The 15140-nt window shown below is 40.3% G+C and overlaps 1 protein-coding gene across 4 annotated transcripts in view; it reads left to right on the top strand.

Moving 5' to 3' along the window:
• SPOCK1 (SPARC (osteonectin), cwcv and kazal like domains proteoglycan 1) overlaps window positions 1–15140 on the top strand; it is a 471926-nt gene that overhangs the window by 269172 nt on the left and 187614 nt on the right. For all 4 annotated transcript variants that reach the window (XM_073355490.1, XM_073355489.1, XM_073355488.1 and 1 more), the window contains exon 4: window positions 9810–9924. In XM_073355490.1, coding sequence (XP_073211591.1) covers window positions 9810–9924 — 115 coding nt within the window. The remainder of the gene's footprint in view (window positions 1–9809; window positions 9925–15140) is intronic.

The following is a 15140-nucleotide window of genomic DNA, read 5'->3' as shown; positions in this document are numbered from 1 at the left end:
AGCTTTCTGATAGTAGTGTTTGCTGTATCTGTAGTTTCCTGAGACATTTTCTTTGGAGGAGTAAAAGGATTAGTTTTGTTTTGTTTCACCCTAGGTTGCCTAGATGTTTCCCCTTCCTTTCATATGACTTGATTCTGTGGCATGCAGAGCATCCTCAAGCATGTGAGAGTGCTCAGAACCTTGCAGGACTAGGTCCATACATTGTTGCTAGCTGAATGGATTCAGGGAATGATGATGGTGGATCACAAAGGGCCTGATCCTGGGAGGTACAACAGTTCAGAAGAGTTCAGTGGGAGTCGAGGATGCTTTGCATTTCCCAGGAGATTCTCTTCACCTTGCAAATAAACTAACTGCATGCAACTTTTTAAATCTGCATGACAGTTTAAGTGAATAAAATACTTATACACTGGCACGTTAATTATATTAAATTCAGCAACATATATTTATCATAAGCAGGCTTTTAACTGACATTGTCCTGTCTTTTCTATCTTCTCTTCACCTATTATAACTGCACCTCATTTCTATAGGTTTCTCAAGCAGACTCTTATTCCCTCCCGGGGGAATTCTGCACCACCGCACAATGCAGAATTTTGCAGAAATGAACGTGCATGCAGAATTTCCTTTCCCCCACAGAAATGGGCTGCAGTGCTGCTAGCTGGCACTAGGGGCCACTGGACCCAGCAGAGCTCAGCTGGCACATAGAAGATACTGCTGGGTGGGAGGGGAGGGAGCTAGAGGTTTCCTGGCAGCTCCAGTTCCCAGCATGCCCTGAGGGAAGGAGAGGGCAGCACACAGGAAACTCCATGCAAGCCTGGGACCAAGCATCAGGCTGTTTCTCCCTCTGGATCCCTGGGTGGGGGGTGGGGCGGGGGGAAGCTGTGCAGGTATCTGGGGAAGGAGGGGCCCAATGTCTGGGCTCTGAAGGAGAGGGAGTTTGGGTATCTGCCCCAGGGGGACACTGCAGCTGGGCTCTGGGAGCAGGCGGGGAAGGGCCAGAGAAACAGGAACTGGGATTGACATATGGGTTTCTCTACTCCTGGGGTAATTTGTGTGTGTATGTTGTTGCAGACATACTTGCTGACGGGTATTTTGAAATAAATTATCAAAATAATTGAAACTGGTATGATAATTCAGTGTTATTTTGACCAATACAATCTGCAGAATTTTAAAATATTGGGTGCAGAATTTTTAATTTTGTGGTGCTTAATTTTTAATTTTTTGGCGCAGAATGCCCACTGGAGTACTTATTATTCAGGTTCTTTATCATGTTTCAGAGTAACAGCCGTGTTAGTCTGTATTCACAAAAAGAAAAGGAGTACTTGTGGCACCTTAGAGACTAACCAATTTATTAGAGCATAAGCTTTCGTGAGCTACAGCTCACTTCATCAGATGCATATCGTGGAAACTGCAGCAGACTTTATATATACAGAGAGAATATGAACCAATACCTCCTCCCACCCCACTGTCCTGCTGGTAATAGCTTATCTAAAGTGATCATCAGGTGGGCCATTTCCAGCACAAATCCAGGTTTTCTCACCCTCCACCCCCCCACACACAAATTCACTCTCCTGCTGGTGATAGCCCATCCAAAGTGACAACTCTTTACACAATGTGCATGACAATCAAGTTGGGCTATTTCCTGCACAAATCCAGGTTTTCTCACATCCCCCCCACCCCCATACACACACAAACTCACTCTCCTGCTGGTAATAGCTCATCCAAACTGACCACTCTTCAAGTTTAAATCCAAGTTAAACCAGAACATCTGGGGGGGGGGGTAGGAAAAAACAAGAGGAAACAGGCTACCCTGCATAATGACTTAGCCACTCCAAGTCTCTATTTAAGCCTAAATTAATAGTATCCAATTTGCAAATGAATTCCAATTCAGCAGTTTCTTGCTGGAGTCTGGATTTGAAGTTTTTTTGTTTTACGATAGCGACCTTTATGTCTGTGATTGCGTGACCAGAGAGATTGAAGTGTTCTCCGACTGGTTTATGAATGTTATAATTCTTGACATCTGATTTGTGTCCATTTATTCTTTTACGTAGAGACTGTCCAGTTTGACCAATGTACATGGCAGAGGGGCATTGCTGGCACATGATGGCATATATCACATTGGTGGATGTGCAGGTGAACGAGCCTCTGATAGTGTGGCTGATGTTATTAGGCCCTGTGATGGTGTCCCCTGAATAGATATGTGGGCACAATTGGCAACGGGCTTTGTTGCAAGGATAGGTTCCTGGGCTAGTGGTTCTGTTGTGTGGTATGTGGTTGTTGGTGAGTATTTGCTTCAGGTTGCGGGGCTGTCTGTAGGCAAGGACTGGCCTGTCTCCCAAGATTTGTGAGAGTGTTGGGTCATCCTTTAGGATAGGTTGTAGATCCTTAATAATGCGTTGGAGGGGTTTTAGTTGGGGGCTGAAGGTGACGGCTAGTGGCGTTCTGTTATTTTCTTTGTTAGGCCTGTCCTGTAGTAGGTAACTTCTGGGAACTCTTCTGGCTCTATCAATCTGTTTCTTTACTTCTGCAGGTGGGTACTGTAGTTGTAAGAAAGCTTGACAGAGATCTTGTAGGTGTTTATCTCTGTCTGAGGGGTTGGAGCAAATGCGGTTGTATCGCAGAGCTTGGCTGTAGACGATGGATCGTGTGGTGTGGTCAGGGTGAAAGCTGGAGGCATGCAGGTAGGAATAGCGGTCAGTAGGTTTCCGGTATAGGGTGGTGTTTATGTGACCATTGTTTATTAGCACTGTAGTGTCCAGGAAGTGGATCTCTTGTGTGGACTGGACCAGGCTGAGGTTGGTGGTGGGATGGAAATTGTTGAAATCATGGTGGAATTCCTCAAGGGCTTCTTTTCCATGGGTCCAGATGATGAAGATGTCATCAATACAGCGCAAGTAGAGTAGGGGCTTTAGGGGACGAGAGCTGAGGAAGCGTTGTTCTAAATCAGCCATAAAATTCGTACCCACTCTCGCTTTAATTCTCCTGTGTGGCCCATCAAGAAACCAAATGGCAAATGGAGACTCACTATAGACTATAGGAAGCTAAACAGTAACACTGGACCATTAACTGCAGCAGTCCCTAGCATAACAGATATTGTAAACACCATACAAACCTGGGATAAACCCTGGCTAGCAGTATTAGATGTAAAGGACATGTTCTTCATGGTCCCTTTGCAACCAGCTGACCAGGAAAGATTTGCTTTTACTTGGAAAGGTGTACAATACACTTTTACCCGAATGCCACAAGGGTTTAAACACTCACCCACTATTTGCCATGGGGCACTGGCAAAGGTCCTAGATGACCTTATACTGCCACCCAATGTACAAACTGTGCAATACATTGATGACATCTTAATAGGTGGGAAAACCTCAGAAGAGGTACAGGAGGCTATGAATCAAATCCAAGGAGTACTAGAAGCCCTTAATTTAGAGTTACCAGCTGAGAAATGCCAAGGTCCCTCCCAAGAGATAAAATTCTTAGGTACTGTATGGATGGGAGGTAGGAGGTCTGTGCCTAATGACACTGTGCAAGAGCTAAATCAGGCACCCTCCCCTGAAAGTAAAGATCAATTGAGACAGATTTTGGGAACCCTGGGGTTTTGGAGAAAACATGTACCTGGCTTTGCCATTATAGCCAGACCATTGTACAATTTGTTAAAGAAAAGTGCTGCCTGGGAATGGGCTCCTGCCCATGAGGAAGCCCTCAGGCAACTGATAGGGGAGATACACACCTATCAGGCTCTGGGTCCCATACATCCTGAAGCCCCATTCCATTTGTACCTAACTGTGGGAGCCACTGGAATGTCTTATGCATTATGAGCTCTATTTCAAAATATTCCTGCATTCTCTCTGTATATATAAAGTCTGCTGCAGTTTCCACGATATGCATCTGATGAAGTGAGCTGTAGCTCACGAAAGCTTATGCTCTAATAAATTGGTTAGTCTCTAAGGTGCCACAAGTACTCCTGTTCTTTATCATGTTACTTGGCAAGGAAACCAACACATAGTCCTTTACAATATCTTTAGCCTGGGTAGCCCTCAGCAATGTCAAAAGGGATCGTATGTTGGTTATGAGAAATCATTTTTGAAAGTGCCCATACAAATGAAAATAGATGTTTCTTTCCACAATACTGATCTCTTTAACTGCTCAAACGTTACCGTTTCTCTAAAACACAACAACAGTACAGGGATTCAATAAATGCTAACAACTTGATTTGTTGCTGTTTTGTTGCATTGTGAAAATAATTCACATACATGTTTGAAGCATTTGGTCCTGTGGTAATTAAATTTTAGCTGAATTGATTTCTGTATGCAAATTGCTACCAGTAATTATGTGGCGAGAGAGAGTGAGAGTTAAATATCTGAGTAGGCTAGTTGAAGACATACTCTCCTCAAGACCTGCGGGGAGGGGTAATGGCAATTTTCTCTCTAATGAAGCAGAATGACTTATGCTGACTTTTGCAGAAGCAGAATAAAAAACGTGGTTATTACTTGACGTTGATATTTTGGGGATTTCTAATCTGCTCTTTCAAGCAAAGTATTTTGTAAAAACAAGTTTATTAACAATATTATACCTATGGCATCAAAGGTTACAACCAACCACGCTAACCAAAAAATATTTCTTATCAAATCAATGCCATGACTTAATGAACCATAAGATTAAGTAGAATAGGAAGAAGGAGCTTCGTGTCTAACAGGTATCAACAGACTGCAGTTGTTTTATGGTAGTTAGAGCACAGTAAGAGATTAGTATTTAGGACTCCTGCATTCTTTTCCTGCCTCTGCCATTGACTCACACTGTGACCTTGCGCACACAAATGGCAGGGTAATCAGATTCCTAATTTTCTTTGCTTTAATGTTAGTGTATGCTCAGAACTCACTTTGGTTATATTTTACTTCATCTGTACTGGGAGCCAGGCTTTTCAGAGGAAGATGAGAGCAGAGTTTTTTAAACTGAATGTGCTCAACAACAAACACAAAGGACACGTCTATACTAGGAAGAATGGGCTCTTTTTAAAAACAGGGTTGGCTAACACATCTTAAAATCCTAGCATAGATAAGGCAATTCTAGTTTTAACATGGTAGCTGGTCAAGGTAAAGCCTAAATGGTAGCTTGGGGTTTACGTCAAGCAGCTAACAAGTGTGAAAACTAGAACCGCCTACACTAGGATCTCCGCCTACACTAGGATCTTAATAAATGTTAAAAACAACTTTTTCTTAGTCAAGTGATGGCCGAATAGTATAGGTGTCTTGTTTTCTCAGTGGGTGCTGGGTCTAAGCCCATAATTCAGTGTATGATTGTGCGGAATTGATTCTGGAAGCTGCCTGTTTCATGTTGACCTGCCCCACATCCATTGCCTATTGGAGTCAGTAGTGAGCTGCTTATTTCACCCTGTGCTTTGGCCAGTTGCTGGGCTGCTGTGAGTGAGAGAGTAGGGAATGACTCAAGACCTTGCTGCCTCAGTCTGAAGTTCAGCCTTAGGCATTATAATGGTTTCATGCCTAGCAGGGAATAGTCCAGCGTAATGAGTAGTGGTCTTCTGCTTTGCCCTAACTCAGCTTTTCACAGGCTTCCATTCTGACCCCACCCCATTCAGACCCCATTCTGCTTGCTTGTACAGTCAGGGACTGTGCCTTCCTCTGTGTTTACACAGAACGAAGATCTTTGTGGGCACTGCTGGGGACAAATAATATATAAAATACAGAACTACATTTCAGTGTCTCATTTAAAATAAATGTTTTATTACCATGCTCTATTGTGATACAAAATGAACTAGAATCTTTGCATTATAGACTTCAGGTCCCATTTTCCAGTTCATCATAACTTTTCTTACCAGATGGTCTTGTTTTCTTTTATGCTGAGAACAGTTCCAAGAGGACTGTGTGAGGCAACTGCTTTTGACATTTCATTTTTCAAAAGTCTTTTTGTTTTGGAGTGATCATAGCACTTATTGTCTGGCAATTTTGAAACCAAATGTGTTTACATGTCATTTTCTTTTTGATTGCCTGGCTTTTTTGTATAAACTTTACTAAAAATGTGCGGGTTTGGAATTTGAACTCTTCCCAAAAGAATGGTCATGAAAACAGCATCAAGGTCATAAATCTGCCCTTGTGAACTAGCCATACAAGTTTTGCAGAACTGCACAGCCGCTGCAGCAAGAGATATTTTATTTGTTACCACGCTTCCAAAGTTACATATGTGAAAAATAAGTTTGCTCCGTTGCGATTAACATGACCCTGATCTACAGTATAGTCTTATATTGCAACCCTATGCGTGCATGGCTACTGCCCGAATCCCAGCATTTCCTATCAGTCATACGTCTTCCTTTATAGTAGTAATGTGTAAAAACAGAAATGTAATGGAAAAGTGTCTCAAGTACTGTTGTTAGCTCTTTGCCAACAATGATTTATATTGTTAACCTGGAGCGCTTGGTGACAAGTATTGGGGATGCGGAGAGAATAATTGGTGGTGTTCTTCTCTTCTCTGACTAGTGGGGGAAGACACTCAGAGTGTAAGTGCCATCATTATTTTCATAACAATGCCCTGTAAAAAAGAGATGCTAACATACTGTTAGGAGGTTGTTAATGGCTTGATTCAATCACTACTGTTTATTTCCCAATTAGTTTAATATCTCTAAAAGGGAATCGGAGGAGTTATAGATTTAATAAGGTGCATACATTGCTATAAATAAATAATGAAAGGTCAGACGAAAATGAAATGACACCTGTGTACTACGATGTACCCACTTTGCTTTTCAATGACTATGGCTGGAATTCTGGTTCCATGCTCACAGCTTGAATAAACTGGCATTGTGTTGGGGATGGAAACATCACACATGAATGGAAGCACTGCACCTTGGCACTTTTATGCAGCTAATCTTTAGAGCCAGCGAGCTAAGGCCCAATGCTGCTTGACCTTCCCACAGAAGTTTTGTGGCTGTTGAATCTATACAGGTACTGGACTCGTTAGCCATGCCCTCATCACTCCCTGGGTTGCCCCAGAGAGCTCTCCTTTCTTGCTCTGTCAGATAGCTAGAGACTGCAGGGTTTAGATGCACAGCAGAACTGGCCAGAAAATGGAATTTCCTTCCAGCAAAAGTTTTGATGCGGGGGGAGAGAGAAGCATTGTGAATTGGAATGAGAAGTCAAACATTTGAAATTTTTCACAGGAAAAATGTGTTTCAGAATATTGATGTTTCCCTTGAATGCTTAAGGAATTTTATTTTTGTAATAAAACTGACCTCAGATTTTTATTTTAAAAAATTACTTTTTTCCTGCCCTTCCCCCTCCCTTTATTTGTGTATTTATAATTTTGGTTCTTAATTTCAAAGACTTCACACTCATTGCTGTAGAACACACAGAACTGTTATGTCAAATATGGGTTTTATATTTCATTTTATTCCCAAAGGCCATCTGCAGATGATGAGCATCTGCTCCTAGTGTTGTAGAAACCTGATTCACAAAGCATGATCTTTGATTGGTATGTTTTAGAAATTATTTCTTATTTTGTACCCTGTCTATAGGGATTGTATTGCATAGCATTAGTATAACTTTCTAAATTTCTTTAATGTTCTAAGACTCTAAACTCTTTGGCAATCACATTTTTGATCTCTCGTACCCAGTATAGATTGCCCCTTCTATTATTCTTATTCCCATTTGAGAGACAAAATATTGAAACACAGAGAAGGTGTGAGTCTGTAACTGAAATAGAATCCAGGAGTGAAATTCTGGCCCCACTGAAATCTTTAAACACAAGAGCATTCAATACATGCTTTCTATACATATGAAAGTTCTGCTGCACCATTCCCATACTGACAACGAGGAGTCCAGTGGCACCTTAAATACTAACAGATTTATTACTGTATATCTATGCTTGTATCTGTAATTTTCACTCCATGCATCTGAAGAAGTGGTTTTTTACCCACGAAAGCTTATGCCCAAATAAATCTGTTAGTCTTTAAGGTGCCACCGGACTCCTCGTTGTTTGTGTGAATACAGACTAACACAGCTACTTCTCTGAGACTTGATTCCCATACTGGAATCCTCTATTTTTTTTGTGAAGAGTATTTAAACATTTTGTTTCCTTTTTATTAAAATAGATTGTAATGTGACACTGTTTTAGAATTTAGTCACTTTTACAGCTGCACCAATTTTTATCCTTGGTTTCAGAATTCACGTGCAGATAAGTAATTGTACCTTGCAAAGATGAGTATTACAGATAGGTTCTTCAGTACCATTTTTTATTTGTTGAGCACTCACTCTGTGTTTAGTGCCATATACTTCATAATGGCCCAAATCCTGTTCCTATTACTCATGCCAAACTACTATTGATTTCCCTGAGTAAAATCAGCAGGCTTTTATCCATAAAGCCAAGTTTATCCCTACCATAATTTGGGTTCAATTTAGTTCATGATCCTTGCTTGCAGAAGCATACTAGGTAGAGACAGACAATACAATATATTTGCTTAATGGAAACTCATTAGATGTTAATAGTATTGGAAACTTATGCCCTTTTTCCCCATTTCACCTTTTCTATCTGTTTAATGGATTTAGGAGCAAAAGCTGTTTACATTTTTTTGTTTTTGTTTTTAAGACTTCCAACGCCTTGTATTCCTCTAAATACATATGCAGTGGTTGTGCTCAATTGCCCGTCACAAATCTGTAATGGGTGTTAATGTGGTGAGCTCTTGCTGCTCTGACTGCTTAAACGAATGCAGAACAGCTGCAATGCTTCGGCACTGCAGGAAAGCAAAAGAACCCTCTGGTTGTTAGAAATACATTTGCTGCCATGTGGAGAACGTCAGCGGTAATTGAATTGGAACTTAAAAATTACTCCATTTTTTTTGTAAAAAGTAATATCTTTTTTAAAAAAAAAAACTTCCCTGGGCATCAACCAATGATGGGAAAAGCAGCCAGGGTAATTTGACATAAATGCCTTATGTGGAGTTCCAAAATGAAAACAAAAATGTTTCAAATAAGCAATAAATGTGGGAAGGAAGGGGATGTGAGGTAGGAATTAGGGGAAATCTTTGGGAGGAAGAAGTAATAAAATTAAAGTCTAAATAAAAACGATATAAAAATAATTTAAATTAGTTGGAGATGCAACCTTGCCATTATGTTTGGGAGACCTAAAATCAAGATCCTGACCTCTTCCGTGATGTGCTGGAGGGGAATCCTTAGGGCCTCACAGAACCCACTCATTAACATTCTAGCTGAGTCCAGTTCTGGGCGCCATATTTCAGGAAGGATGTGGACAAATTGAGAGAGTCCAGAGAGGAGCAACAAAAATGATTAAAGGTCTAGAAAACATGACCTATGAGGCAAGACTGGAAAAAAATGGGTTTGTTTAGTCTGGAAAAGAGAAGACTGAGAGGGGACATGATAACAGTTTTCAAGTACACAAAAGGTTGTTACAAGGAGGAGGGTGAAAAATTGTTCTCGTTAACCTCTAAAAATAGGACAAGAAGCAATGGGCTTAAATTGCAGCAAAGGAGGTTTAGGTTGGACATTAGGAAAAACTTCCTAACCATCAGGGTGGTTAAGCACTGGAATAAATTGCCTAGAGAGGTTGTGGAGTCTTTGGAGATTTTTAAAAGGAGGTTCAACAAACACCTGGCAGGAATGGTCTAGATAATACTTAGTCCTGCCACGAGTGGAGGGGACTGGACTAGATGTAGATGACCTCTCGAGGTCCCTTCCTGTTCTATGATTCTATATTTATTCCCACTAGTTGCATGTTTATTTGAATTGGGAATGATGAGAGAATTTCACTTAAACTCCTAACTTTGTTATTTTTACATTTGTTTTTAATAGCTCTTGATCCATCCAAAGATCCATGTTTGAAGGTAAAGTGCAACCCACATAAAGTGTGCGTCACTCACGACTATGAGACTGCTATTTGTGTAAGCCGTAAGCAGCTGGTACACAGGTAAGGATGCACTGTCTTTACATTCTATTATGCCCTTGTAAAGTTCCATGGACACCAAAATTAGAAAACTCAAAAGAGAACATTAAAATGGATTCTTGAGACATTCTTTGAGCATTTAAATTACATTTGCTTTTGTTGCGGAGTATAACATTTACATGTATAGTAACAGAGGCTAGAGCAGGTTTGGAACTGTTCCAGAAAAATCCGATGTTTTGGAACACAGGGTACCATAGGGTGAATTGTACACTGCAGCATACCTACTACCTAGCTCTGGAAGAAGTTTGTTCAGACAAAACACATGGTGCATAGAAGCCTGAATTCAAGAAATATGAAAACGTTCCAGACGCTGTACACTTCTACAATACAAATCAATTAAGTATAAACCATTAAAAGCAATAGCAAACAAAGGGAATTTCTGGTTTTGTTTTAAATAAGCAAAATCTGTGCTTATTAGTAAGATAAGATTGGAGGTTTTGATGGTTCTAGGAAGAGTAATCCACAGATAAATCACAAAATTACAGAAAGCTCCAGGTCCCTGAATTATTAAATTAAGGGCAAATTAAATAGCAGGTACTTTAAGAACTTTGGGATTTTTCAGATGAAACTAAGGGTTTCTTTGCTGTAGTGTCAGCTGATGTAACTTCTCCTACACTTGAGTTAACTTCTCCTGAGTTAGCCTAACTGGAGTGAGAGCCATTACACTGTAAAACAAAGCTCTAGGATTTTTGATTGGATTTGCAGCACCAAGAGGCAGAGTCTCCACTGCATTACAGAACTCCACTTTTAACCCATACCCTCTGGTAGCTAGTGAGCTCCAGTTTAAAGCACCAGTTAACTCAAGCTAGAGACTTCTGTGTGTGGACTGGAGTCAGGTTAAGGGCTATACTCGAGTTATATCTTGAGCTAACGCTGCAGTGGAGACAAGTCCAAAGGGACTTAGGCCTCCAGATCCCTTTGAAATTCGTGGGGGATTAGGTGACTGGCTCCCCTGAAAATTCCACCCCAAAAGACAAGTTGCAATATACATTGAAAGATAATCAGAAGAATAAAACGGAGTAAGAAAACCTTGAACATCAGTAAAGGGACTTTAAAAATGAGTGTTACTTTACTGGATGCAGGTGGGAAAGCTTTAAGGAAGGATGAATATCCTGTGATCTTGGAGTACTTGTGTGATTGTTTCCTGTCCCATGCTGATGCTTCCGAGCCAAGATATATTTGCTTGCTCAGTAAAACATACTTATCATAATCAAGCTTCATTCACAAGGATTACAAGATCCTTCCTACAAAGGCATGGGATCAAGCTGGCATGACTTTGGTATGAGATGCTGATGGCAGTCCAGAGATAAGCCTGGAACAACAGGCTAAGCTTTGGTAGAAAGTGTCAATGTTGTATTGTCAAATAGAGTTTCCAAAGAGATACACTTTTCAGAGGGTGCCTGCGTGTCACAGTAAAAATCATGTTAGAGGCATTCAGTTTCATACACTTATGTCAGATCCAATATTTAATAAATACCAAATAATTATAAAGACCTCTCAAGAATGTTGTCAAGAATGGAAAAGACTTAGGCCCCAGTCTTTCAGGGACAAACGCGTGAAAATTTACTCGCATGAGTAATCCTACTGAAGTCGGTGACTACTCACATAAGTAATGTTACTCACACATGTGTTTGCTGGATCAAGACCTTAATATTTGCAATCTGTTCTCCAATTTCTTTTGTACGGTTAGGGAAAAATCGTTCTTTGAAGAGCGTTTTGTCCAATACATAACTGAATTCTGGTGGCAATACATGGCTCAGACAAGTAAAATTATTTTCTTGAAATATATTTTGCCTGATCATAGAAAGCTAAAGTGGACAAAGTAGTATTTTTAACCTGCAATTTGGAGCATAAAATGACGCTTGTAAGGTTAAGTGCATGGTTGTATGTAGCGCTTATGCTACCAGGAAGTTTTGCATATTATGCAACCGCACGTCACACCTTAGAAGAAATTGAACTGCTTGTATATCACAAGTATAAATAAAATAAATGTTGAGCAACATAGTTCCTGGGCTATTTCCAATATTTGTTGTCTCAGAAGCAATCAGACAACTTGGTCAAAGTGGCCCAGAAGGAACAGTACGAAGTGGAAGCTGCATGTCTCAGAAATCAGTCCCAAGTTTATGTGATCTCTCTAGCATTCCTCTACTGCCTGCAGCCATTTCAGGTAGACTTTGAGTACCACTGTGGCTATGGTGACCATTTTTAATTCTTTTTCCACCTTGCTTTGAAAAAGTCTTCAAACATTTTCCAGCAAGTTTTGTAGTTATGTGAACAGTCCTATTGATGCACGGTAGGGGCGCTTGTGTCACAGAATAGCTCTCGCTCTCAAAATCTCCAGCTAGCTAATTTCCTCAGAGGCTAAAAATATCAGTAAAGACTGTAGCCAGCCAAATTCTTTGAGGACTTAAATCTATTGACCCAATGGACAATAGAGAATTTTGCCCTTCGTCTCTGTATTTTGAGACTTTGTGTTCTTTTGGCTGTGCCTGACCAGAATACTATATTAGAGAGACAAGGTGGGTGAGGTCATATCTTTTATTGGACCAACTTGTGTTGGTGAAAGAGACATGCTTTTGAGCTTAGAGTGTTTGAAAGCTAGTCCCTCTCACGAACAGAAGTTGGTCCAATAAAACCTTCTCTCTAATATCCTGGGACCAACACAGCTACAACACTGCATACAGAATACTGTATGTTTGATACCAGTCTCATTTACGCCCATATAAATCAGGAGCAACTCCAATACACTCAGTGTAGTTACACCAGTGTAAATCCAGTTTGGCTGAGAACGGGGCCTGTCTATCTGTATATATAAAGTAGCAGATATGAAATAACACAGCATCACAATGATTGTATTGTCCATCCTTCTGTGTGTTCAGGTGCACTCAGAAGGATTTTTCATTTCATACATCATTATTAACTTGCTGCAGTGGCTTTACAAAGTATGTAGGCTCAGCACAAAGAAAATGAGAGAGCAACATCTTGGGGCTGGAGCAGCAGATGGAGCTACAGTGATTTGCACCAAGTGATGATCTGGCCTGTTGTGTGGTTACTGCACAGTGAAAGTGTATCTATTCCATGCATAATGTAGCTAGCTTTCAAACCACCCACAGCAACACCCAATAATGCTGCTTCATTTTCTTTGTGCTGAGGTGCATGCTTTGTAAGCCACTACAGTAAGTTGGTGGTAATTATAAAATTGACCTAGATGGAAGAATATTCATTTACACAAGCTAAGGATCTGGTCCTGAGACTTCTTACCTACAATATATGGCATTATAGGTATGCATAGTGTTTAACAAAGCACATAGATTAGATAAGTCTCTGCCCCAAGGAGTTTACCATCTAAACTGGGCAGACCTGGTACAAACAAAGGCAAGGGGTAGCAGACAGTCATAGCAGATCAGTGACTGAAGAATACCTAAAAGAGATGGGTTTGAAAGTCTTCCTATATGTTCAATAGGCACACGATTCATAATAGCGACTTGTGAAACCATGTAGCTGGAGCAAACTTCCTTTAAATTGGACAAGATTTTTCAGGAAAATTGTTAATTGGTTTGAATATACACAAAACACAGTAAATAGCTCTTTAAGAGATATTTACTTATCTACGTTGCATTTTTGACACAACACTTTACAGGATTTCAGCCTGCTCCTCTGCTTCTTCTGTGAATGCCTCTCATAAGAAGGAAAGTTCTGGGAAACACAGAGAGGACAAAAAGAACTGGCAAAGGAGTAACAACCTTGACCGGAACTTTGGAAATGCTTTATTGGACCCATGTAATTTGCGATTGCTAGTTAGCTCATCATCCCAGAGTGATATATTGTAAATACTTCTGTACTCATAAAAGTCAAGCTGTTAGCTCAGTATTCGCCAGTAATACTGACCATTGTTACTGAGAGAAGTCCGTACTGAATGCCTCACTAATTTATTATTATTGTTATTATTATTATTATTTTATTTCAAGATCTGGAGAAGTTTACCAGATGAAACATCTATCCCTCTAAATTCCACATCACAGGATTAGGCTGACCAGGAAGACATTGTTGACAGCTATATTTATTCATGAGTGAACTAATCTCTCTCTCTCTCTCTCTCTCTCTCTCTCTCTCAAATATTTTTGGGTAATACACTAGAAAACTGTGGTTTCTGGTTAGTTAGGGTCCTGTGGCAAAAAATGCTGTGAAACCTGGCTACAAGAGGAGTGAAACTGTGTATGTTTTGTACCACTGCTGATTCACATGCTAATTGTTTGGCTTAGGTTGGATCTGAAAGGGAATTCAGAAAAGAGAGAGATTAATAATAGCAAGAATGCCAGTAACTAGGCTGCTTTCAAGGACTGATGGTAGAGGTCAGAGAACTATATACACATCTTTGATCACAGCAAACCCACTGTTAGAGCGTTTCTGAAAGGTTACCCAGATAAGAAGCATGGGCTGTAACAGCATTGTTACTAGTTTTCTGTATTGTACAAACATTTACCTTTTGCTTTTAATGTGTGTGAAATGTGGAGCCTGTCTACCTTGACACTGTTGCTTTAATCTCCTCTTTGTCTCTTTGCATGTCTGCGCATTTCTGCTGCTTGCTTCCGTGTTCCGCCAGTCATGCTAAATGCTATTGAGATATTGGCATGAATCCAAGCATTCCTCTGCGGGTAATTTCTTCCTGTACTGGACACCTGACTAGTGGCCTGCCCAAGTTGAGGGAGTGTTTGTTTCTTACACAATCTCCTGTTTAACGCTAAGTGATTTACATGGTGATGTTTATCAAAGCTTGAATAAGTAAGCAGTCTGTATTTTGATGTGTTGTAACACAATCAAACCTGGGAGATGGTAATTAGCTGTGGAGCTAGTAATAGCATCGTTTGTTCCCCAGTTAGTTTTATGCTGTGTTGTGGTTGTTTGGTTTTTTGTTTTGTTTTGTTTTTTGGATTCAGAAAATAGGTTTTTTGAAGGTGATATTTAGAAAAACTGTTCCCACAGGGAACTGAAAAATAACATTGCTCAGCTGAGTGCACTAAGCATTGGTATATTTATCCGTGCATCACTGAGATAATTGTACTTGCTTTACGATGCTTACTATTTTATTGGCTGTTCTCTACAAAGGCCGACCAGCAACTTTAGGACGAGAGGCCCAAGATAAGTGATAGAGCACCATTGTGCTGTATCTTTTTTGTTTT

This window comes from Lepidochelys kempii, chromosome 8 (assembly GCF_965140285.1).
Source record: "Lepidochelys kempii isolate rLepKem1 chromosome 8, rLepKem1.hap1, whole genome shotgun sequence".
Taxonomy (NCBI): domain Eukaryota; kingdom Metazoa; phylum Chordata; order Testudines; family Cheloniidae; genus Lepidochelys; species Lepidochelys kempii.
The sequence above is the reverse complement of the archived record's forward strand: the minus strand, read 5'-3'. Positions and strand labels throughout refer to the sequence as shown.